At 38.7% G+C, this 27,025-nt stretch overlaps 2 protein-coding genes and 1 long non-coding RNA gene across 12 annotated transcripts in view; 1 reads left to right on the plus strand and 2 right to left on the minus strand.

Moving 5' to 3' along the window:
- MARCHF5 (membrane associated ring-CH-type finger 5) overlaps nt 1–18,554 on the minus strand; it is a 32,296-nt gene extending 13,742 nt beyond the window's left edge. The window contains exon 1 of one of the 2 annotated variants that reach the window (XM_074907492.1): nt 18,242–18,554. In XM_074907492.1, the coding sequence (XP_074763593.1) occupies nt 18,242–18,285 (44 nt within the window). In that variant the 5' untranslated portion in view covers nt 18,286–18,554. The remainder of the gene's footprint in view (nt 1–18,241) is intronic. The other variant, XM_074907491.1, reaches the window with a different exon arrangement.
- A 100-nt stretch (nt 18,555–18,654) lies between these two features.
- CPEB3 (cytoplasmic polyadenylation element binding protein 3) overlaps nt 18,655–27,025 on the plus strand; it is a 96,870-nt gene continuing 88,499 nt past the window's right edge. For 4 of the 9 annotated variants that reach the window (XM_074907481.1, XM_074907482.1, XM_074907488.1 and 1 more), the window contains exon 1: nt 18,786–19,404. In XM_074907481.1, the coding sequence (XP_074763582.1) occupies nt 19,377–19,404 (28 nt within the window). In that variant the 5' untranslated portion in view covers nt 18,786–19,376. The other 5 variants (XM_074907484.1, XM_074907486.1, XM_074907487.1 and 2 more) reach the window with 5 other exon arrangements.
- Nucleotides 21,906–26,633, minus strand: LOC141961017 (uncharacterized). Its single transcript, XR_012633724.1, has 3 exons — nt 26,578–26,633; nt 24,707–24,873; nt 21,906–24,531 (listed from the first exon to the last, which is right to left on the minus strand). It is a non-coding gene; the product is annotated as an uncharacterized LOC141961017 (long non-coding RNA).

The raw sequence follows: 27,025 nt of genomic DNA on the forward strand, positions 1-27,025 counted from the left end.
AATTATATTAATTTCTTCTCTTGGAAAAGAGAAAGCACTTCATAATATATATGTAATATAATACTTATATTATACAAAATCAATTTAAAGTACTTGAAGAATACTACTGTACCACTAGAGGAGGAAATTTCTGCACTGAAGAAGTACCTGGATATATCAAATTCAAACGTGAATTCTACAAGGAGAAAACACAAGACTCACAGGCTGTGCGACCCAACCTCGGGAGAGCACACATCCTAATAATTCCCAGGTTTCTGGTCTGATGATTAGGCCAGATCTTTGGACAGCTTACAGCTTGCAAGAGAAAGTAAAATATGGATCTAAACTAGGAAAGTATCAGATATGTTGACCCAATAACTTAGTTTTCACTGTGAAATAATATGCTAATTCCCATACTGAAGGTATTGAAGTTTAGATAATAAACCAGATTCTAACAAAATAAGAATCTTACTAAAAATATGATCTGGTTTGATATATATTTTAAAAATAAGTATTTTACACAAGCCATTGCAATCCTAGTTAAACCTGTATAAAAGTACATTGCAAACAGCATCCCTGTAATTTAACTATCAAAACACAATCTAGACATTATGCACTAACAAGTTTTGCAGCACTATTTTGATTCTGAAATTTTGTTCTTGACAATTTGAGTAACATCATTAAGATGAAACAGTAAAAGGCTTCTTATGTGTAAGCACTAACAGACAGTAATTGAGATAGTAAAAAGCCGAGAAATGCTCTGGCACTAGTGAACAAAAAAAATGTTAAGATTCAAGAAATAAGATTGCAGTTTCTACATGGGGATGTTACAGTGGTTCATGACGCTTTTCTTCTCCCTCCCCTAGCATTTGTTATCAGTAATAAGCCTTCTTCCTAGTCTTTTAAACTCTTCAATGAAATTTTTTCCTTTTTTCAGCTTCTCAACTACTCCTCACCTTTATACCCATGCCCTCCCATATTTTTTATTTTGGTCTGTCCTTTCTGCATCCCATCTCTAACCTCTGTTAGCATCTAGGAGGAGAAATTACAATTCAGAAGTCCCCTCCAACCCTAGTCATTTTGCTAGATTGTCATATTTGCTGTTGTGGAATCAATACTAAATAGTTGTCAGAAAACTTACTTGACAAATTTACACTGGAATATATATATATATACACTGAAGTCTTTTCTCTGCATCCATTAAAAAAAAAAAAAAAAATGAAAAAGAAACAACACCTGTAACTATCTAAAGCTTGTTAGATGAAATTTAGAAGGGAATTACATACACAAAGGCCAATCTTACTAAAGCCAAGTTCAAAGCAACAAAAAATACAGTAAACAGGTTGCAGTTTTTGCTTTTGTTTTTAACTACTCTGAGGAAAAGGGAGGAAATATACATTGGGAAGCTTGAATTTTGTCAGGCTCAAGCCTGATTAATTGAAAAATACTGTGGTCTAACAGATTCTTTTAAGACTTCAGTATTTTGGATAGTATTCTATTTGTACACTTAAAAATGTTTCTCCACAGAACAACCATGTCTTGTTTACAGAAATAACTGCCTAAAAAACATTTTCAAGAGATTCTTTTAAAGTACTGAATCTTTTTCTGATTTACAGTGGTGAAAGTATATTGAAATTAAGTTGCAAGTATATAAGACTAGAATGTAGCCTGTAGCAGTTTATTACTGGCATACTTGTGAAAAGGAACACAATTTGAGATGCAGATTCCAGGAAAGACTGCAGGAAAATCAATTTAATATTGAACAAGAGGTAAAACAAACGTAACTGTCATGTTCACATGTCCAGTTGTAACTACTGAACATATTATAGGAGGTACAGATGTAAATTTTTTAACACTGATGCTCTGAAAGTAGAACCTCACCAGTCTGCATTCAAGAAGACTGACATCTTGAATCAGAACTGCAATTTCTTCCATTAGATTTAGTGGAAGGGTAAAAGCAAAGTCTAACTTCACTTCTTTCTGTCCTTCCCCATAACATCTGTTTAAATCAGAATCATCATGTTATACACTGCTGTAATGCTCCCCACATGCACCTCCAGTAGTCCTAAATGAAAGGACACATTAACCTTCCTAAGCAGCAGGAGGAAAGACAGTGAAGTCACAAGTTAGCATTTTCATCTAGATTCTTACTGAGACTACCACTAAGATCTGAAAGTACTACAAAATGTGGCAGACATTTTGATTCATTGCACTTGATATCAAGGAGTTCTTAAGGAATGCAAGGTTGGGGGTTTTTTTGCATTAAAGATAAACCTTCACTCATTTATTCCACATCCTATTTAGGCCTACAACCGCTCTAAATTTGTAACTTAAATTTTTATCTTTAAACTAAACACTTGACAATAGAGCTAGTTGGGTCTGGGTGCCAGTAAGGTCTGATGCCACCACACCACAGAAGTCGAAAGTTTATTCAAATGACAGATTTAAGCATTAATATAATCTTGCTATGCTGCAATTTTAACTTGTGAATTTGTCCATGAATACTTTGTAGATTAAATTGCATTCAAGTTTTCTGTTAAGGTTAATAAGTAAGGAAAAATATGCATCTTTAATTGCTTCATCCAATTTCTTGCCAGGCAATCATATCTTAAAACCTGAAAGACCCATGAAAAGAATAACAAAATCCTTTACAGACTTAAACCTTCAGCAAGTCATGAATAATGAACAGTAAATTCCTTGTATTCTGTCATCGGCTTTATCTCTTTCCATTGACAACAACTGTAGCAGAAAGGGCTAAATAAAACCATTTCAAAACGAGTATCTTGGCTCTTGCCAGATTTTCCATTTTCTTGTACTGAATAAAATATGACCTTGATTCTTACCACTGAATCAGGTTGCTACTCAGATAACCTGAAATAGAAAAGGCTGACAAGGTAGAACAAAGCATTGTTTCTGATAGAAATTCAAACCTTTTTCCTTGATGACTTTATACAGAGCCAAATCAATAACACTAATGTATTTTTCCATACTTCTTGGCTTAAAAAAAACCAAAACAAAACATACACACAAAAACCAGGCCAATATCATTATTTCAGCTTTGAATACAGGGTTACAAATGCCTTTGAGATTCAGCTCCCCAGCAGATAAAGCCCGCTCATCTCAAAAAGTCTATTCTGACTCTGAGAATAACTCATTTATCGCATTTTTTTTTTTTCCCTCTACCAAACTCTTTTCAGGACACTGCATATGTTAAGAGCAAAGCAGATGGAGAGCAAGTTGTATTAAAGACTCGAGATCCTATACTCCAAATGTTACATGACTAATCTAGAAAGCCAAGGTCTGCCTAAAAACAGGTTTCTCCAAATCACAAGTTTCTAATCAATGAGAAAGCCACTCTCTCCTGTACCTGCTTAGAGTTACAGCTCCAACACACCAGTAAGATCCTCCAGTACCAACAGATATAGCTAGAGGCAGACAGCTTTCCTTTTTATTGAGCTATACTCCCTCTAAGGGTTACTTTCTTCCTAAACCAGTCTTAGATGGGAAGGAGGACAGGATCTAATTCATGTTATTTAAACCAAATCTGCCCCAATCTGTGGGATCTGAATTCACTGAGCAGGCACGACTGTAAATTAATACAAAGAAGTAATTTAAAAGCAGTATGTTAATTATAAATATGCTAGTAAAAAGTTTGCAGAACTCTTCAGTGCCCCATAAACCCAGCAGATACCCTTGTGTCCACAACACTTAATGGAAGATGACTTGTGAGACTGGAACAGCACAGCTGCTTTGTAAAAGCTGATTTCAAATATTCAGTACTGCAAGAGAACGCAAAAAGTCTTGGGATTTTTTTCCCTGATGTTCAGTGGCACGCATGTATGAACAGCAAGCAAAACCAGAAAACTTCCGAGAAAATACAATACTTGCAAGACTTAACAAGACCTAACCTAACCCTTACCATGGAAAATGCAAATTTGAACATGCATGACATGCTCTAGAGCCATGAGCTAAAAAGCATTTTTTCCTCTTATTACAGACCCTGCATAAAATAAGAAATCTCTTTAAGAAAACTTTTCTTCCACATTATAAAGCACACTGCTTTCCCTTAAAGCAGCAGGAGTTTGCTGATATCTTGCTATCCGAGTCAAACATCCTTATTCTGCTAAGCAGCAAGTGACTGAGTGGCTTATTGCAACTGAATTTTACATCCAAAAAGTGAAAAGGCTGAAACATAACTGATAACAAGGATAGCACAGATAGCCAATGCAGTGAGGGATGGAAATGCACCTTGGAAGAAGTAACTGAAAGCACTCCCAACAACTGGCCATAAAAAGGCACTGCTCCAAAGGATGACCCACAAATCTGCTGTTTGTAAGAGGTAATTTTTCATGAGCTGTAATAAATATTTATACATGGTCTATATTGACAGATAAAATATCTTTGATGAAGAATAGTGATAAGATTCCACTAAACCTGCCAACTATACTCTAAATACTGTAAAATCATGTTTAAGTGGGAAGACTAGGATGTCAGAAAAATCAAGGGAGTTACCTAGTAGCATACAACACAGGCAGGCTGCTTTGGAACAGGCTAGAGTTTTAGTAGGGTAACACTGCAAACTGTTCTCTCAAAAAGCAAGATAAACAACACATTGCAAATGCTACTGCTAAGCACTTCCTTTTCCTGAGTTTGAAGGAACCAGAAGAAACAAGATTGTTCTGCTCGATGGCCACTACCTGGTCGTAACCCTAGCCTGACAAGGGGTTAATAATAATAATATTAATAATAACCCCAACCCTCCTCTGATAAGGCTACAAAGAGGAGAATACTGCCTAACCCAACAAATGCTACCTTATACCATGCTTCACAGAGATTTAAGTGCTGGAAGAGATGAACTCTTCTACAAAGCCTAAGGCATCATGAAGACTTCAACAGGAGAATGCATACAGACCTATCTACCACAATGATGAAAGTTTCTTAGCAGAGGAAGACTGCAACAGGATTATGGATGGAACACCACTCTTTCCCCAATATTTTCCCGGCCATCTCACACAGTAAGAAATGCTCTTAACTTCAACCCAAGCTCTGACTATCAAACTCAAAAAAATCCTTACACCATCCTAAGGGGAAAAAACCCAACACACATACACAGAGCGAGGAACAGGGATATCAGTGCAAAAACAGTGATCTTAGATGCTCCATCATGACTTTCAGGGATCCTTTTTAAGGCAGCGTGGCATAGCTGCCACATGCCAGCCTGGATCACTCAACTAGAAAACAAGCTGTCACCTCAAAACAGTCTAAAATCTTCAAAGGAGGTTCCTGAAAGTCATCTGACCTAATACCCAATTCTGCTCTGCCTAGTCATCAAGGATAGGGTGTAATGCTGAGTAAACAAGAAGCTGGTGAGAATCTAAAAACAACAGTAACTAGACTTTACTACAAAAGCTTTTATTCAAAACAGCAGAAAGAAGTTAAATAAGAGAATATCAAGCTAACACTGGTGTGAACAAATGGCCACACAAGTGGTATCCATATATGGGTTTTGACTTCCTCTGACCACAGGATGGCATTGTTTAAACTAGATTTTAAAATGCTTTTAATAAAAGCCCACAGATGACTAAAATCCAATAAGCACACACATTAAAACAAAACATAGAACAATTAACTAGAAGGTGTACCAGAGAATTCTAGTGATTAACAGAAGTTCGATTTATTTATATATTCTCAATTATAGCTCCAATAAAGGAGAAATATTTTACACTTGAGTTAACTGCACTATATAAAGGCAGAGATATGAGTAAAGGACAGTTCACAGAATCCTGCTGGCAACTTTCGAGCTCATGGATAAAATTAAACCTTTGACTGCCAGCCACCACCTATTGTGCTTGAATCATGCCTTACAAGGCTTTTATGGCCTTTACTTCTACCCAAAGTAGCTAAATCTATGAAGGATTTCCTATTCACTCTCATTGGGTATTAATATCTGTTTTGTAACAATCTAGACTACTGGTAAAAAATTACCTTTCATTCTGGACCAATTAAACTTTTGCAACCAGTTCTTCAGGCATATTCCTTTCACACAGACTTCAAAATTCAAAGTTCTCTTAAAGGCTTTGTTTAATTATTACCATACTCTCACTTTTGAAAAAGGAAAATCTGGGAAGTTACCAAGGCTCAGTGGCCTTGCTATGAGCTTTGAAATATATAAAGAATATATATTCTTTATATATAATATATAAAAAGTTTGCTGTTACAAACATTTGTTTTCTTTCTAAAGGGAAGAAGGGAAAACAGGGCCCTCCTAAAAATGTGCAAAGGACAAATCAGGTAAAATTATTACTCATACAATAAGCACCTTACTACTGAAGCACTACACATTTCGCTAATTAAACTGTTGTTACTATTATATATTAGTAGCTTGGCATACAACTCTTAACAATTTAAGCTGAGTGCCTGCTGGTGTCCGTAACAGTGAGTCTTACCATCATGTTTAGGAAGAAAAATAAGTGACCAAAACTAAATGGAAAAGAAAAACCAAACAACAAAACCAAAACAAAGAACTCCATACACACACACAAAACAGTTTACATCCAAAACTGAAATATGCCTTGAACAACATGATTTGGGAAGAAAAGCTGAACAAGTAATCAAGTATATACATACATAGCAAACACTGAAAAAAATCTAATAGCATTCAGTTAATGCCTTAAACATTTCATGGATTTTTTTAATAATGCAGATAGCATACTATATAGAGAAAACATTTGCTTAAGCATTGTTTGACTAAGCTGTCAATCACAGACATAGAAAGTAACAGAGATAGGAAGCAACTAGGAAAATATATTTTAGAGGATAAAGTTACTTCCTTGAATGTTCCTTTAAGCATCTTAATTATGTATTAATTGCCTGTAATATTCACAAAATTGTATAGCAGTATGTCTGAAAGCTCCCCCTGCTCAGGAAAATGAAAACCACAAGAAATTCCTTTAAGTCTTAGCTTCTCTCAGTGTCTAACTGCAAAGCAGCATAACGTCAATGTATGACTGAAGTAGTAAGAGGCTCAATCAGCTAGGATTCATATACTAGTATTTACAGTGGCTGAAGAAAGAAAAGCTGTGAGCATGTTCAAGATACAGCAAGAACTCTAGATGGCAAGATGACCTCATACAACTTTCTCTAACAGATAGCATGACCTACTAGGAAGATAGGACACCCAAATATTGAGAAGCTAATCTATCTGATGAGGCCAAAAAAAAATTGTCTTAGTTCTAGCAACACTGCCAGATTTAGCAAAGGAAGACAGCTTCAGACCTCAAAGTAGTTTTAAAAGCCATTCTTGCTGTAATTCATCTGCAGTCTACCGTATTAAATTCTTACAGCAGTCCTCACTCCCTAGGGACATCACACATTTCACCACATGCTAAACTTTGGGTTTTGACTGTCTCTGTGGTGTCCAATACATCAGATTTACTTGCCAGACAATAAAAGTGGAACAAACAAGTAACTATATCTAACTTCAATCATTTGAGGTCTCCTGGAAAAAGTACCTTCAACTATACCCTTGATCACAGTCATCACAACCTGAATTCTACTCTTTGAGAAGAAAAAAAAAAAAAAAAGCACTTGCATCTTTGTTTTCAGTAGCTCAGTCAGCACCCTCTCCATTTAGACAGTGACAAATTAAACCAAGACATACAAAATGTTGGTGGAAAAAAACCCAAAACACATTTAAATTGAGAACAGTGCACAGAAAATTACTCATTTGGCTCTCCAACTAATTAACACTAAACGACCACAGTTAAATAGAGGGAAGATCTGTGTGAAAAGTATCAACACAGGCAGCAGAAAACTGATCTGAAGCTCTAGAAGAGAGGAAGTTGTTTCTTACTAAAAAGAGAAAGTATGCCACAATGCTGTAAGATACTGCTATACTTTAATTACATATACAAAAGATTCCCCAGTCTATGTTCTCAGAAAACAACTTCCTAACACTATTGAAGAATTTAAAAACACTAGCGTTGAGGCTAACCCTGACATCAAAACAATTCTGGTACAGTGTACTGCTTGCTTGAAAATGCTGCCTGTCGACCAAGGTTAGGAATCATTGCACAACTGCTTTGTTAGAATTCTGTAATCAGTTGCGCTATATGATGAGCATAACTATATGCATTTTTCCTCCATTAGCCAAGATGTAAGTTAAAGCAAATGTTTGGTTGACTTCAAGGAATTCAACCTTTATTTGTTCAAGTTTTGAGACAAAGGGTAACAAGCATTAGTCCTTCAGATCTCCTGGAAGATTTACTTTTCCATAACAGAAGGTTAAGGTGTACTTATTAGCTTCCTTTATCAAGCACTAACCATATCTGTGTTTTCAAAGATTGGTATCGAGATGTCTTTAATCTGCTGTTTTAAACTGGAATGTTAAATACAATTCCACCTCAGAAAGAAGATAAAAATATGTAAGTTTTATTAAACTAGCATTAAACAACGTTACTTTGTACTGGAGGAAAGGGGAACAGAGTTGCATCAGAAAAATACCAATACTGGTATTTGTGGTAGATGTACAGAGTAGATGACCTATTACAAACATCAGGAGCAACATAAATACAGAATAGACCAACTTTGACATGTCTAAAACTGTAACTGTCTTGACATTAAACTATTGCTGTAACAAGCAAAAGATAAAAGACGAGAAAAATAAAATTACATTCCATTCACAGAGACTGTTAGGTGAGCTCAGCCTCCTGCAGCAATTTCCCAGTATTACACAGGTACCAAAAATACAAGTTAATCTTTAGGCACAATATCTTGTTACAAAAAAAACCCCACATTAGCATAGACTTAATCTGTCAGAAACCAAACATGGCAATTCACTTTACATTCCATTTTTAGGCATGGTAATTGTGAAATAAAAAGTTCAGTTTTTGTGTGATGCGTGACTAGTTTTATAGTTAAATCGACCATACAGGGTAAGCAATTTTTCTGATATGTTTTTCTAAAGAGAAGAAAAATAGGAAGCCTAGTCCTAAAGCTGCAAAAATTGGCAGGAAGACTCCAAAGCAAGCAAATTGCTTTGAACTCAAGAGTTTATATAAGAGACACTATTACTCAAGTTATTCTCAGTTTACAACTTCTATTTTTACCAGCTAATTTCCAGTATACAAGAGCAAACCAAAAAGCTCTACTGAAGTCAAGTTATCTTGTATCCTCCTAATAAGTAATTAAAACTGAACAATTTGAGACCTAAAAACTACCAAAAAAATTTAAATGCCAAGAAGATATGTTCTTGGAACATTAATACCTCAAGAACAAAAATGACTACTCAACTGTGGCAGTCATTGAAAATTTGGAAGTGTCTTTACTGCAAATACACGTGAACAAAACCCCAAGGTGTCTGATCATAACATTAAGTGACTCTCCTCAGCACTCTGTAGAATCGACTGCATGACTCACCGGTAGAAGTCACAAGCACTCAGCACATGGCCGCCTGTAATTATATCCTCCACAGAAGGCTAATTTGTGTTGGCACATTTTAGTCCAATAAAAAATATTCACTTCTAAACAAAAGTATTCAGATCCCAGGACGAGGCATTTACAACAGGAGTAACAAGTGAGGAGAGATCAGAAACAAAGACAACATTAATGCTCTAAAATAAAGGGTCTAATCTTTCTCTAGAAAGACTGTGAAGAAATAACTACTATATTAAAACAGTTAAAAAAAAAAAAAGTATGCCATGCTCACTGAATGCCAGCCCCTCTTGTATATAGCAACTCCATTATTCACTACCTTCACACTATTAACTTTCTTTTAATACATACACCTTGAAAAAGAGATGCATGACCAAAGGGAGAGACAGGCACAGTTACATAAACTGAGAACACCAAATAGTTCATAATACTCATCTGCAATCAATCAACCAAAAGCCTAGAAATGCTAATTATACTTATCCAGAAAGTTTGTTTCCGAACACAAGCATATACCAAGATTGCATGGTTGGCCCTCAAAACAATTAGTATTTACTTATTATAGGGAAACTGTTATAGAGCAGGCCAATTTAATTTCATTTTTATCTTAGTTAAGAAAATTAAGATTTAAAATTATAAACAAATTAACAGCAAGTCCCAGATTTAATACAACTTCAGTAAAACCTTTTTTCTAAACCAGCATTTTAAAGCAGACTTTGATTGGAATTTTTCTTATCCTATATTAGTGTTAGGCAGGAGGTGTATAATCCTTCCCCCAGAACTGACACAAAAAATTCTAAGCACCTTCATTGAACAGTAGAAAGCTATTGTCAAAAATCACTCATATTTTGCAGTACAATAACAGGAGAGCAAAAAAAAAATCTTAAAAGAAAAGAAATAAGATCCCAGTCCAACTAGACAAGAAGTCACCTTAACTTTTAGGTACAGATTTCAGGGCAGATGCTAAAAAGACTAAGTGCAGATTTCTCAGAAGGTATTAGTGGACGGTACCTCCCATATTAGCACCTCCAGCACAGTATGCTCATGTCATGCAGTCCAAAGAGCCCCCAAACTGTGCTGTCTCCCTGTCTAAATCAGGGTTGCATCTAGACCTGGTATCATAGAATTATTTGGGTTGAGACCACAGCAGGTCTCTAGTCGGACCTCCTGCCCAGAGAAGCAAAACTCTGAATTTAAACCAGATTGTCAGAGCTTTCTCCAACTGGGTCTCCAAAAGCCCCATGGACAGAGATCCACAGCTCCCCATGGCAACCTGTTCCAAAGCTCAACTGCATCACTCCCCACCCCCACATGCTGAAACCTTCTCTGTTCAAATGTACAGTCATTGTTTCTCATCATTCTGCCAGGAACCTCCAGAAAGAGACAGACTGTATTCTGAACAACCTCCTCAGTAGATATTAGAAAGTTACTAGGTCTCCACAAGCCATCTGTTCTTCAGGTTAAGCAGGCCCAGTTCCCTCTAGATTTTCCCAGTAAGTCACATGCTCCAGCCCCTTGACCATCTTGTGTAACCTGAATAGTTTCATTTAGAAACATCAGCCAGAAGCACTTTAAAGAACTTAACCACTTCAGGTTGGGTCTTCTCATTCTTCTGCACTGAAGATGGATTTGCTAGTTGTGGTAAATCATAAGTGCCAGTAAAAAATAAGCACGTCATGCACTCTTTTGATAACCATAGGTATGACAATTTATAACAAGCTAGTACCCAACTCATTCTGTGGCTGAGAAGAAGAAAATTAAGATGCATCAAAAAGCTCTTATCACTTTCACACAAGGAACTTCCCACCCATTCTGCAGTAGAGTAAAACCGTAAGCAGGTTAACATGTCAGAAACACCAAACAAAAGTCCTAAATAGCTGGCATATTCATTACTATTTCAAGCATTACTTAAAAAGATGTTCCAAAATTAATACCTGAACCTTTTAATTGATCTTTCTCTGTAAATTATGATACATATTATTTATTCAATACATTTGCATTAGTTGTCAAAAGTTTCAACTTCAGCAAGCACTAAGACACCAGACCAAAGGAAACAAATCACAATTAAGCACTATTCTAGAGGCCTGAGCACTTTTATGTGAAATATATCAATGAACAGTTGTTTTTATAGGCTTCCTAGATGAAGCAGATACAATGTCTCAAAATGTTATTTGAATACACAATAATACATGGAATACCAAAATTTTTAGTACCAAAATGATAAATAGTCTCTCAGGAGTTTGCCCACATTGAAATGAAAGGAATAACTGCCTACTGTCTGCAAAGTAGAAGTTAACAGTGAAGCAGCAATTAAAACCTGTATGTATCAACACAGACAAAGATGAAAATATAAGGCACATAAGAGTCAAAAGGTTAAGGTAGTTCATAAATAACATACTGACACTTTTACACTATAGATGGGCAAAAGGCATTCTACAAGTCTCCAATAAGTCTTCACTAATCATCTTTACTGACACAGAAAGAACTCAATACAGAACCTTCAGCACAGAGAGAACTGGAATAACAAGTGATGTACCTGGGATGAAGTAACAACAAAAAAGCTATTAGAAAGTTATTACTGTTTCAAACATTCATTCCTCAAACCCACTTGAAGGTAAACATAATTTTGCTTTTTCCTTCGTTGACCAACATCAGGTTCCAATTGGCTGGGAGTAAAGACAGGGAAGAACACCTTGTTTCCTTTCTCGTAGAGATTAACCCAGCACAGCCTGTTCTTTATTCTTATACTCTAAGCATGCATAATCTACTCTAGAAGAACAAGAGAAAGCCAGGTACTTCTGGTTGCTGACAGACTTCAACTAGAAACCAGAGAAAGTAATATTTCAAGAAAATTAGTTTAACAGGGTTGTGTAGAAAAAAAAAACAAAACAATTGCTTCAGGTAGGGTAATGAAAGGAGGTGTACTTAATCAGCTCAAGTAGAACAGACTGAATAACTGCAGAGAAGGTAAATAGTTCAGGAAAAGTAAAAGTATTACATAAATCTTATAAAGTGTTTTATGTTGTTTATTACTCCACATATCTGGCTGAACTCCACCCCTAGAAGGATTACTTATATATCAACGTTAGTCAGTGAGACTACTCACATGAGTGCACATGATCCAGTACATGTTTAAGGACTTCAGAATAAAGGTCCCGAATCAAGGACCACACTGCACTAATTACATTGCCTAGGTTGTAGCATTAAAGTCTTAGTCCAAACCTGCTTCTTTGATTACTAAAGTATCAATAGTTAATTGTGCAAACAAACCTATATCAGTACCTAAACTTCCAAGGAGGGGAGGAAAAGGTTCATACCAACACGAACAACACACATGCTAACTGGAAGAAAAGGAGCAACTGATAATAAATGTACAAAACCACTGCATATGCTTTTTTCTTAAAGGAAAATAAAATTGCCATGGAATCAGATGACAGTTCAGAAAACTGAAATGGAAACCCCATGAATTTATTATTTTGCAACTTTTGAGCCTCAGTTGCTAGCATTTTTCTGACAAATCAGTGCTCTGGCAAAGAAAATTTAGTCACAACAGTATTCTACTCTTGATAGTGCAAGTAATTTAAGCCAACTACAATTCTGCATTTTATCTTTTAACTACTTTTAAAGTTTCCTTGCAACTTCAACTCTATTGTCCCCTTTAAATAAGGAATGCCAAGGGTAGAGGCCAAAACAGTCATATGACATTGCTCTAGTTTCTATCAAGGAGGGATGCATATCAACAACAGTTGAATCAACTCCTACCCATTCAGAAAATAACTTTATCTAAAAATTAGCATGCTTTAACTTTAACTTAAAAGTTAAACTATGCTAAAATTACCAGTACACTGACACTGGTTCTTCAGCACTTACCTGCACAAGCCTTTAACAGACTATCACATTTTGGCTAACATCTTTAAATACTGAAAAAACAGAAGACAAAAGTGACCATGTTCTGGCCAGCTGGCAAATATATGGGAAGGAGGGAGCAGGAGTTCAGACAGTATGAGTACCACAAATAACTACCACGGAAGATGCTTTAAAAAAAAAAAAAAAAAAAAAAGAAAAAAACCAACACAACAGCAAAACAAAACCCCAGCTTTCTGAAGCCCTGGTATCACCAATTACAAGAGCAATCCACACATAATCCAACTGAAGTCAAGAAAATAAAGCTTAAAATATGACTACATTTTAGTATTACAGCTCACATTAAGGTAAATATAGGCAATGACATAGCTAGAAAAAGCTGGCGTGTGTCTAAGCATTTGGTTTTTTGAAGACAGCAGATTGACCAGATTATCGTTGCAAACAAATAAACCAGAGACCATCTGATGATACATTTATCATAAAAATAACAATATTTTAAAATTTGACCACATTGAAGATTTTTTTAACTACTCAAATATTTATGTTGTCTAGGTTTTCTATCAACATGGGCTTGCCACTGACTTCATTATGGCAAGTACATCTTGTCACTTCAGAAAGCAACTGCTCAACCAACACAGTAAAAAGACTGCATAGCTAGATAAACAGTTATTAGTTTTGTTTCCTCATATGTATTCTACCAGCAATTCTGGCAAGACCAGGTCAAGTCTTCTGTAAGAAGGCTAGGTAGTACAGGATCACAGCCAGCTGATGTCCTGGCAATAACATACAAGCTATTATAGAAAGCTATAAAATAGCAAACTGACAAGATGTAGCTTCAGACATAACTTAAAAATAAACTGAATTTACATATTGATTCTGCTTAAAAACATAACTATAAAAAATAAGTCAAATTGTATTTGACAAGCAAATGACACAGAAAAAATACTAAGCATTTAAAGGATGAATTTTTTAAATCAAATAGAGCACCAAAGTCTCCCAGGAAGTTCAACATCTTATCTTCAAACTTACCCAGTCATTTGACAATGTTTGAAAAATAAGTTAAGAAGCCATAATACCTGTTATGACAGATGCTACACAGGGCAGCTCTAAGAAACAATTTGTGTTTAGTTGGAAGAAGTGTTGTCAAAACAGTGCTGAAACAGAAAATTTATAGGGCCCAAGTGAATAGGAAACATGAAAAAGACCACAAAAGACTTAAGGTTTTCTGGGCATTTTCAAAATTACATTTGAAAAATGCAAGAATAACTGACTTAGTTCATGACCTTGACATACTAAGCACAAGAATTTCACCATAAAGGTTCAACACCCTAATACCACTCACAATATAGTATTTCTGGGTATTTCCTTGAAAAAATGCTTTTACATTAAAAAAAAAATAAATCATATATCATATCATATGTCATCTGCCTGTTAAAATGTGACAAATGCATTAGGATTGACTTTCAAGTAAATTTGCCCTGTGCACTCAATAGAGTAATAGCTGTAATATCCATGACATTTTAATGTAATCTGGCAATTTTATTTAAATAAATCTTGAAAAATGTGTTTACATTAACAGAAAAATATATCATTGCACATGATTTCATTTTTTAATAGAAATTCCTATCATTCTGTAATTTATGCATTAAAACAATGTGAATAAAGGGATAAAAATAATAAAACCTCACCATTTAGACAGACCACTAATCACTGCCTTCAAGTGCACACATCAGTCTAGCAATATGGCCCTTTATCATAGGCTGAAAAGAATTCTGCAGGCACAAAAGGATGGTATTTTAAGACTATTATCTAGGCCTGTTAGTTAAACATGAGCTAGAAGGAAAAAAAGTTACAAGAAGGATGAAAATCCCAAATTCGAGGCCAGAAAGCACATGATAATCAGCTGGATTAGTTTCTTAAATGCTGCAGACAAGAGAACAAGAGAACTCCAGAATGTAGTAGTGTCACTTCATGGTCATGTCTACTTGTCATGCTTCTTGTATTTTTGCTGTAGCAAATCCTTCAGACAAGTATAAAATCCTTAACTAGAAATTCCAAGTAACAAACTTCTTACACCTTAACAGCTATCTACCCTCTTTATTACAAATGCGTGGTTTGCTTCCAAACTGAAATTATGCAGGGAGAATAAACAAGGATGGAGCACAAAATACATAAAAGAAAGATGAATCCCCAGAACAACATTGAGATGCTATCAAGGCACTCCTTACACTGGAGAAATCCAAACTATTAAGGAAAAAAACTAAGTCATACAGATGTACAATCTAAGAGTCAAAAGATTTGTTCTGTCTCACTGATACATAATTAAAGAACTTGCTGCAAGAGCTCTGATCTTTACACAGTAGTGCATACATTCAGATGCTGCAGCAACACCATACTCCTGATACACTCTCAGTGTGACTATTTAGGGATTGGAAACAAAAGCCCTATTTTTCCCCTCCTTAACTATTAGAATCAAATTAAAACTTTATTCACTGAAAAGCTGTTTTCTGCATCCTTCACCACAAATTTAAAAGTATGTGCTTTGTGTTAAGTTATAACTCTTAAACTTATGCATGTTTTTTGCTCTTACCCTGGGAAAGATCTGTCTGCCCTTAGAAATACAGGTAACAGGACAGCAGAGGCATTTCAACCACTCAGAATCCCTACAGATGATTCATCCATGGGTTATGTCCCCTAAGGTGAAATACTGAAGATTTATCTTGATCTACATACAACATGAAAACAGTTATGTATGACTTCCACTAATACCAGATGACTGAAAATTAGTTTCTTCCAATGTAACCCCTCTCCATAAACAAAGTATATAACTAAAAAGTTATTTACACTGCATTTTGAGGTCTTGGTTACTCCAAAATTATTCTACTGGTATTGTACTACACTCCAAATTAAATTCGGATCATAAATACTCAACTGCTTCTTACCACTCCATTCACGTCTTTTCACGCTACTGTTTCTCCAGTTTCCTATACCAAGCCCAATGAATTCTGATATGAAAGCCACAGTCTCTCTTCATACCTCCTTTTACGCTAGCTAGGTACTTAAAACTTCCCCCCCCCCCCCCCCCCATGCCTGTTATTAAGGAAGTGAGGGACACTTTCTAATTGTTCTAGATGATACTGACTCAGCTACTCCAAGTTTACTGGGAAAAGTATTTGAAAAGGGCCAGAGATACAAATTACAATTTCACAAAGCTGAAAGGAGTCAAGAATATTAAACGTATGTCAAAACCTACATATCCATTACCCATAACTACTGAAGAACAGTAAAATGGTTTGGCCACTAGTTAAGTAATTTTCTTTTTTTAAATTAACTGTTTAATTTAACAGTTGTTCACAACACATTATAAACACCACCTTCTGGCCATTTCCCAAAAGGGTGAACTAGGACTTCATGGTATGATATAACAGCCACAGACGGTAGGGAACCCACTCAGAACATCATGGTCTCCTAGAACTCCAAACTAAAATATTATATATCACTGGACTACAAACTTCAGGATGAAGATTAAACTTTTTTTTAGTTTCAGGGAAGTTGATTCTGAAGCACTCTAACCTTAATTTCCACTACCCCACCCCCAACATTTCTATCATCCTCTTCCCAATTCTTTTTGTCTTCCTTAACTCTTCCCTTTTATTCCTTACATTCACAGGAAGTGTACCAAACCAAATACTTTCCTGATAGCATTTCTGAAAATCTACCTCCTCCCCTTTACTTCTTGGAAATGTACTCAGGGTTCCCGGGTGTTAGCCTCCTTCACAGGCATTGTTCTAAATTATAACCCAAGTCATTACCACTTCTAAAACACAAACAACTTTCCCTCCCTTCCCAGCTCACTTCCATCCTCTTTCTACATCAAACTGAAACTTCTCATCCTTGTCTTCGAGGCTGCACCAGTTCTGTCCCTGCCTCACATAGTCTGTATCTTTAATGCTTGCCTGGTGACAGCCTATATTTCACTAAATCCTCTCTCCTTAGAGGTGACCTGTAAAGGAGAAAAACACCAGGGTGGTGGAGGGGTTTTTTTGGCTTCCATATGATGAAAGCTCGATAAGCTCATCAATAAAAGCCTGACTCCTTTTGGGTCCCCACCTTCTGAGACACCAAGTTATCACAACTCCTGCAATAACACGCTATCAATGTGGTTTTGCTGTTTATAGGGGCAAGTCTTAAGGGTTTCCTGGATGACTCAAAAATTATAGATAAGGAATCTTACGCCCTCAGTGGAACAGGGTGAAAGTGCTACATATTTAAAGCATAAAGAGAAGACAAGTGTAATAAGAATAATTTAAGAGCCAGTAAGCATCTTTCCTCCTCTACATTCAAGTCAAACTACTTTTTCGGTCATACTTTCTAACAGCATTCCAAAAAAGCAATTGTAGGCTTTCTTCAAAGATCATAAAACTATCAACAAGACACACAAAGCCAGTTAATATTTGGGCTTATTTTGGTGCTATATTTTAGGTGCATGTTACTGGTTTCCATACCTACAGTATCTCCTAGGCCCACAGAAGCCGGACAGCCTTCTGCCGGCCTGCACCGCTCTCCCCAGAGCCCCCTTCAGCCCGGACACACCTCCTCCTGCCCCAACGCTGCCAGAGCGATCCCTCCACGCCCCACGCACCGCCGCAAACACCGCGCCAGTGCCCGCGGTACCCCGCGCTGATTTACGGCAGAGCTTGCACGACTTCGCCCGGACCACCACAGTTTCCAGAAGCCAAAAAGCGAAACCGGACCCGCGCCACCAGCCCAGACCCTGCCCCGCCGCCACCAGCCTCAGCCCCCCGCCAGCAACGGCTACAGAGACCCCGCGCCGGAGGGGCCCATCCCAGCTCCCCCCCGCCGCGACCCGCCGGACAGAAACACGCCACGAGCAGCACGGACCCGCCGGCGCCGCGGAGGACTCGCACGCCCACCCCGAGGGCTCCCTCCCGCCGGGCCCTCCCCGTACCTGTCCATGGTCTGCGGCAAGGCCAGGCCTGTCTGCTCGGACATGGCTCCCAGGAGGCGGGGGGGGGCCTAGCCGAGGGCCCGAAGCGAGGCCTGACAAAGGCGGCCCCAGCGCCGACGAAGCCGCGCGTCACGCGTGTGAGGTCGGAGGAAAGGCCGCGAAACCCCCCTCCCGCGAGGCGGCCGGGGCAGCCCCTCCTTTAGCAGGCAGGGACGGCGCAGAGGACCGGCGGCCGAGGCGGGACAGAGCCGCCCGCAAAAGCTGCGCGGCCCAGGCTGCCGCGGCGAGAGACGGCCGGCGACGCCTTGGTGAGATCAGTGCCGAGCGCAGCCGCGACACCCGTCCCCACCGCCCACCCCGGCGCCGCGCCTGCGCCACACGCCGGGCTGCGACCCCGCGGCGCGCTGGGAAGTGTAGTCCCGCCGCCGCCACCGGGAGTTTAAAGGTCCGGCGGGGCGCACCCCCGCCCTCTCCCCTCCCTATGCAGCTTCTCGCCACCGTCCCGTAGCCGCTGCCCGGCACCGCGCGCGGGGCAGGTAGGGGGGCGCGGTGGCGGGGGGAGGCGGCGCTGGCGCACGGCGGTGGGCGGGGAAGGTCAGCGCCCGGCCCGGCCCCGCGCCCTCCGTTAATGGCCACCCTCCGCCCCTCCCGGCGCTGCCCTCTGCCGCTGCCCAGGACCCCCCGAGGGGCTGCAGGGGTGGGGGAGTGGGCAGGGCCCGCGCGCCGCCGCCCGCCTCCTGCCTCCTCACGCCCCGAGCGTTGCCCTCCGCGGCGGGAGAGGGGAGCGGCGCAGCCCCGCTCCCGCCGCCGGCCCAACCTCCGCACAGAGGGAGGGAGGGAGGGAGAGGCCGGGCCGCCTCCTCTGCCTTCTCCCCGCTCACGCAGGGTGTGGGGACCCCCTGGGGAAAGAGCACCGTCACTGCGCACCCCCGCCGCTGCCTCGCCCGCCGAACAGGTGCAGGCGGGTCCCGCCCCCCGCTCGGCCAGCCGGCCTCCCCGGGACCTGCCCCGGGGACGGAGAGGCCCCAGAGAAGACGGGACCTTGCCAGGCGCCTTCCTCGGCTTACGCTGCCGAGGAGGGTGGTGGCTGGCACGGAGGAAGGGAAATTAATCCATTTCTGTGGGCTTGTTGGCAATGACAAGGACAAGCACCCGGCGCCCTTGTAAGTGGCCCTTCATGCTCGATGGAGGCCTGTGGCCACGGGCTTCTGTGTGCAAGTGGGATGAAGAGTGGGACGGCTGGTGGTAACGACAACGCTCTCCTTTCAGTCTGTAGGCGCGCTCCCTACTGGGAAAAATTCCTTTTCAAGTACTTTAAATATTTGTTATGTGTTTTGAAGTCTACAGAGCATCACAGTCTGTATAAAGGGAAATGTAGAAGCTGAAAATCCTTTATAGAACCAACAGGTGGATAGCACCTGGAGAGAAGTTGCCTTCCCATTTATCTCTACCATGGGTGTCTGTCTCCCACTCTTACTTCTCAGCCCAAGTGGATGTGTATTTGCATGCATGTAAAGGTTCTGCATAATGTCATGTTTGCCAAGCAAAGGATGAGGTCCTACTTTTCAGAGGTAGTTGTGACATTGCAGATTTTTGGGAAGGTTGGTTAGTAATGTTGGTAATCAAGTTTGATTTTTCTTTTTCAGGTTATATATAAATACATATGGATGTATATTGTCAATAAATAGCTCTTGTAGTAAGTTTTGGTACATGTAACTAGTCCCTGATACCTTGTGTAAATTCCAACTTTGTCACACTGCGGTTGCTGTACAAGGTAGTAATTTACAGGGCCAACCCCACAATGGTACAGCTGCATCAACCTACAGCTGTTCTTGGTTGAGAAAAATAGCATTTGCGTGGTGGATATACATGGCTGTAGAGATCAGGTAGAATAGGGAGAAGACTTTAGCGAATATACTGGATCCTTTGACCATTATGCTTTAGTTAAGGAAAAATCAGTCTGCTTTTTAGAGTCTTTGTTAAGATAAAAGTGTTGTAAAAATGTGTGTAATATATCTGGACTTGGACTTGTAAGCTGTATTATATGTATAGAGTAGGGAGAGTGTTGTTTATTTTCTAATTGCTACGGATATCATAAGCAGGAATGCTAAAATAGTTACGGTGATGTAAATGTTCATTACAGGAAATATGTATAGAAGCAGGTAGGAAGAAGGCATCACACTGACATCCTATCCTAGAAAATTTATTTTGTACTTATTCTTGGGACAGTAAAACTTGGTTTTGCTGGAAACTGCTGAGAAGTCTTTAATGTACACTGGCCTGCATAAACCATATGGGCATGACATCCTGGAAGAGAACCTAATACACACTGTCCCAGTTACAGCTGTTCATGAAACACAGAAGCAGTATTAGATATCAGAATTTCTGGTTCTTAGTCCTGGTCTGTAATAAGAGCATTGTCTATTGGTCAGAGCACTGATCAGCTAAACTAGCCAAATGCTTAGGTTTTACATAGTTATTCTGAAATGTTACAAATGGAAATAGGGAAGCTGGTTTTATTCCCATGATTATGTGATTTGCTCAATATCTCTATTTTTGCTTTGGAGTGGAAAGGATATGCTAGTTGCCTGCAATTTAGGATAAATCTATGGGGTCATGATGAGTAATAATGGCTGTGAACAATAGTTACCTGAAGAAATGTGACCAGAACCCAGGATCACTTGGCTACCATTTGAGGCTGAAGAACAGTTTGTGACAAAGGCACCTGCTTTGCTCTACCACTGGCACAGGGAGGGATGACAAGACTGGACAAACCTCGAATATCAGGTCAAATAGTGAACAGCTGGTAGGTTTGGATATATGTTTTGGGTTTTTTCCAGACACAAAATACAAAACCACAATAGGATACATAAAAATATAAGACAAGAGGTAATGGTTTTAAACTGAAAGAGTGTAGATTTAGACTGGACATAAGGAAGAAATCTTTTATGATGAGTGTGGAACAGGTTACCCAGAAAGGTGGTAGACACCCTATCCTGGAAGCATTTAAGGCCAGGTCGGAGGGAGCTCTGAGCAACCTGATCTAGTTGAAGATGTCCCTGCTTATTGTGGGGGTGTTGGACTAGATAACCTTTAAAGGTCTCTTCCAACCCAAACCATTCTACGATTCTGTAACGGCAAACCTCATAACATCCCATAAATAGCTTAAAGATCCTGAAATCTAAAAACTGATTTGTGCCATTTTGTTGTTCAGGAGTTTGTTGGACAGCTTGGGCTATGTGTTCTCCATTGGTCTGCTCTTCTCAGAATAAAAGTGTGATCCTAAAATACATATATAATCAACTGTTTCTAAATTTGAGAAAAACCTCCTTATTCCCTGACAGAGCAAGAGTTGTCATTCCATCCTCATCTCTTCCCCTTAACAAGACCGGATATGCAGCTGCTCTATTCAAATGCTTGCTTTATTCTCCCCAACAATCTCCTCCTTCAGTTCACTCTCCCTCATCCCCTTTTTCTCTTCATTTTCTTTCTACTTTTTATTCTTTATGCTTCCTTCTTTGCATTGGCAATTTCCACTATAAATCTCAGGTTGCCTTTTGCAGTTTTTAAATGTTTTTAACTATTGCTGCCCATGTCATGCCTTAACAGATTCTTCTTTGTTCCTTCCTTCTGTCTCCATAATGTTCATTGCACTGTCTCACTCTGTCCTTCCTTACCTTAACCTGGAAGAAGCTGCATTTGAGCTCAAAAAGAACTCTTCTGGGAACAGACTGCATTCACTAATGCAAAGTGAGCTCCCTTTTACCAGTGCAAAGTGAGGGAAAATGATTGCTACTAATTCAGATTTGACTGAGTTCAGCCTCACTGATACTAACTGGAGATGGAAGCCATTTTGAATTAAACTGTCATTTGAAGGCAAGTACAGACCTTAATGAAAATCACCAAAACAAATGTAAATTTAGGGCTTAAAGTTTTTTGTTATCAGACTTATGTGAAAAAATCAACTTTTAAAATACTTGATAACAAACTTACACAAATTTAAGCTTAATAAAGAAACTGACAAGGAATTACTGTAAGAATAATATGGAGGTATATTAAATATTTATCTGACCATTTTGGCCAGGCCTGACAAAGAAGCCAAATAATGAAGGAGCAATACCTTAATACAGTTCCTCTGATCTGACAACATTAAGACTGTTGGAATTATTCACTGCGTTCAACAAAACTAAGTAACATGGCAGTACGAAAGCATCCTGTTTTGGCAAAACTTCATTTTAACTGCTGTGATAGCAGTATGTAAAATTAAATTCCAAGATCAGTTAGGCATTGTTTATCTACTTGATTCCATCTTTAAAAAGACAAGGAACCCTTGACTAAGCTAGCATGAAACAATTCTAAACTGAGAAAGATGATTCTACAGTAAAACTGTTTTTTTTCAGTAACATAATACTTCATTTTAACCTTCAAGCTAGTTGGAATATTCACTTTCTGGCAAGAAGACTAGCATGGCTTGTTAGTCATAGTAGGCTTAAATTGCTTCATAATGAATTTCATAAAATAAAAATACACTCAAGACAATGTTAATTGAGTTAGCTAGGCTTACTTGGGCCTTTCTTACATTTGTTTCTTTGGAACTGGTCCAGGTCAAGTCATTCAGATACCAGATTGAATTAAGTGCTTGTGTTCTGATACAGCTGTTGTTATTATCCTTAAACTTCCAGTTACGAAAGAGCTAGCTAGTAGAAACAAAAAATGTTTTTCTTCTAGTGGTTAGTTAATCAAAACCTGCCTTTACACCCTGATTTTCTTTGTTTCTGGAGAGCTTCTCCATTTGTGAATATCATGATGAGAACTCTTCTTATCTTAGTAATTGATCTACAAAGTGAAGCTGTCTCCTGGGAAGAACTGACAGCAAGGGTGTGGTCCCTTCCACATGAATCCTCAAATCTTCTGAAAGGCAATAACCCAGAAGTAAATAGGGACATAAAGGAGGGTTATAGAACGCCTAGAACCAGCCCTGTACTAGCTGGGATATTTCAACAAATTAGGTATTTTCAACTGCTTTAAGAAAGCAGTTTTCCTGCCCTTAATGATTCAGAGTAGCACAAACAGGTTCGAGCAAGTGTTGAGAAACTCTTAATTACAGCATCGATTTAAGGCAGGCAGACCATACAGTCCAACATAAACAAACTGTAGAAAGCGAAGACATGTGTTTTAACAACCCATTTTCAACTTCACTAATTTATCTTTTCTCAGCTTTAGACATCTCTCTTTTACCCATAAAGCTATGCATATTTCACCCTTTGAAAAATTAGCTTGCAAGCTTATTAAACAGATATTTTCACACTTCTGATTTCAACTATGTAATTTCCATACAAGTGTTAGTATTTGTTCCTGAATAATTAGTATTATGAATAAATAGTCAGAATAATTCATGGACCAGTGCAAGACAGAATACACATGCCAGTAAACAAAAGTCTGAAAACTTTACCTGACCCACATTAATTATCAAAATATTAATATCTTACAAGAGGAACGCATGTTAGGCTGTGTATTGATGTGGAGGTCGGAGATATGTGGACAGTGGGTAGTGGAAGGCAGGTAGCTGAAATGGGGAACCACAGTGTACAGAGTAGGTCAAAGGTTAAATAGTAAAATTTGCACCTTCCCGTTTTTCTGAGTAGCTTATTTGGAATTTTCAGTGTATAAAAATAACTCAGTAATGAAAAGGTGGTAACCTGGAATTTGGAAACTATTCAAATAGTACAACTTTTTGCCTATGTGCTGATTTTGATTTAAATTTTCATACTTGACCTATTTGTGTTTGAGTTTTGGAATATTTTTAGAAATTATGACAGGTTATTATTTAATATTTTCTTCAGCTAAGCAACATGACACCATCTCCTTTGTAATAGCCGTATATTTTATAGCTGGTATGAGTTTAATTTTTTATACTAGAGGTTTGGAGTTTGGAAATACTGGAACTACTTTTTTGTTTAGCGAATGTTGTTCTGAGTAGGTAGCTATTTGTTCTGGGTTTATAAATCAAAGTGTTAAAAGCTCTTATTTAGTTACTTTCAGCTCAGTCTGACAGATATTTATTTTCTCAGATCTGATGATTCAGACTGCAGCAATTTTCCCTGGAAAGAGGGAGTGTGCACTTATGTTTTTTCCTTTTGAGCACTCTTCCTTTCAGAATAGGGAGCAGTGAAATGCCATCTATAGATAAGACTTCAAACCCCATGATTCCTTGGGAGAGCATGCACTGAAAGCTTCCAGCTGTCAAAGTGCTCTTGCCAGAGTGGTCGACTACTTGTCATATACCAAACCTGAAAGAAGAAAATAAATATACTGTCATTTTTTTTGATCTTTAAATACAGAAAATCCAAAGGTAACTGTTCCTGAAAAATTTCTGTGTTGACTGCGTGGGTTACTGCATGCAAAGGGAGCTAGTATTGCTATGGGGATATAGATTTCCTGTACTGAATTTGTACAAATACTTACACCAGCAAATAATCAGGAGGTACTGCATATTAGTCCAACATTAGACATTGGCTGGCCTGTCTTTCAAAGTAGTTTATTATCCAGTGTTTTTCCATTCAGACTGGCTTCATTCATTAAAGGTAGGTCTTGACCTTGACAACAGGGTTGAACTGTGCGGTGATTTTTACCTTTAAGAAGCAATATGAAAATAGATGTGGATTACAGTCCTTAGGATAAAGTCCAAAACCAGCTAGCTAAGTCAAGGTACATATTTGAAGCAACTGCTGTGCTAGCCACTATAGATAACCTGGTGACTAACTGATTTAAATATACTTTATTGACGACAGAATTTTAACATTTCAGCTGCTATGTTTCTCTCTCTAAATATGTTTTTCTACTGATAGTTCAGAACCAGAGGAGGGATAAATATCATCTTTTTCTCTCTTTGATGTGGAATCATCAGTAATTTCATGTAGCCTTAGGAGTAATAGTGATTTTGATAGAAATGAAGCTAATGGAAAGCTACACAAGGCTTGGTATGTTACGGCTTACTGCAGTGTTGCTTTAAACTGCCTCACAAGGTTTTCTGCACTCCCAGCAGCAGAGCTGCCTATTACCGATGCAATAGTTTACTCCTTTCTTCTTAGAAACTTGCCGTAATGTTGTCTTACTGCATAGTCTGTTGTGAACCCTTGCTGTTTGGTTCACATAGTGAACAGGTAAATAATAGGGAGCACGAGCAGTAACTTAATGATAACAGAAAGCTGTCCTGATGTTCATTTTGACTAAAAAGTGTGTGTATGACTCAGAAGAGATTTAAAAGAAAGAAAAAAAATAAACAAAACATTTTAAAGATACACATGGACTATCTGAAAGCTGCTGATGTCAGAAAGGAGAGGGTCATCAATTCCACTCTTTTGCCACATTTCTTAAACAATTGATTTGGCTTAACTTTACTTTGTTACATTAAAACAAACAATCCTAAAAAGTGCAATGTTAGCAATGTGCATGTCATATGATTAACTCAATAGACATGCAATTACGTATTCAGCGATAACCATCTTTAACACAGTTACTCAATTAAAGTAAGTGACTTTTGGCTCATTTAAAATACTTTTGATATTTAGACTGATCTCCTCAATTGACTAAAATTCTGCAAAATGTGGAGGTTCCTGTTCTAGTTTCATACAATTGCTGTTCACTGCTGTCTGTATATGAATTAGTACTATTGTTTCAAAATAATAATCAAATTATATAATCTGTTCTATATTGTATGAAGCACTTTTTCTAGCAGATGACTCAACCATTCTACACATTTACTTTTTAAACTTATATATTGATTTAGCAAATGATTTGCAACACTAGTCTTTGTCTTGTGCATATAAAGATGGCTTTAAAATGTGGCATGTCTATATTTTAAGTATTTCAATTTGCCCCATTTTTATTTTTCATTGTGAAAGCATCAGAATCATGGTCTAATAATACCTCCCAGATCTGCTCATTTTGGCTGATTTTTTCCAATGAACAAATTACTGATGATTCATCTATATAGCAGGTAGAAATACCTTTAAGCAAAGGACTGTTTTGGTGTAAAATGGCATTTTACACGGAAAGATCGTAAGGTCGCTGGAGACAAATATAACGCCCATCGGTGGCTTTGTACATGAAGTGTCTGCACCCCCCCCCCCCCCCGCCCTCCCCCACCCCCTCCCCCGTCATTGCGATCGCTTCCCATGCCGTAAGCAAGCAGCGAGCTGTGCGGCAGAAAAAGGCCAGGAAACGATCGTGCAGCTCAGAACCGCTCCCGTATCGGTGCGAGATTTCGTGTCTGCTTTCTCTCTGATAAATTTAAATAATTGAAAGCTGATTTGTTAATTAAGGAAAATCGGTACCCGGCTCCTTTAAAGGTCCTCTAATAGAAAAGGGGGTGGAGAAGAGTGAAGACTGGTGTCTTTTTAACCTTGCTGAAGGACGCAGCAGTATTTATTGACGTATGCAAATAACCAGGGGGAGGAGGTGGAGGAGGAGGAGGGTGCTTGGAAAAACAGGAACCAGAATCAGTTTCTCATTGCAGGGTGAGAGCTCTGAGTTCCGGTGTAAGAGAAAAGAGACGTGGCGAAATTGCTGTATATCTCTGCCCTATAAGCACATCTCTCATTTAGACTGAAGGGAAACAAGGCATCAAAAAGGGTGAAGCATCTTAAAATATTTTAAAGGCAATCTAGCACTATCAAAGGTTACATATTCCTAAATGGGGGAGGGGGAAGATTACGGGTTTGCCTTGCAATTTGCTGTAGCATAGCACTAGCGACAGGACGAGATTTTTGGCCAGCAAATGAA

The sequence above is a fragment of the Athene noctua genome, chromosome 5 (assembly GCF_965140245.1).
Source record: "Athene noctua chromosome 5, bAthNoc1.hap1.1, whole genome shotgun sequence".
Lineage (NCBI taxonomy): Eukaryota > Metazoa > Chordata > Aves > Strigiformes > Strigidae > Athene > Athene noctua.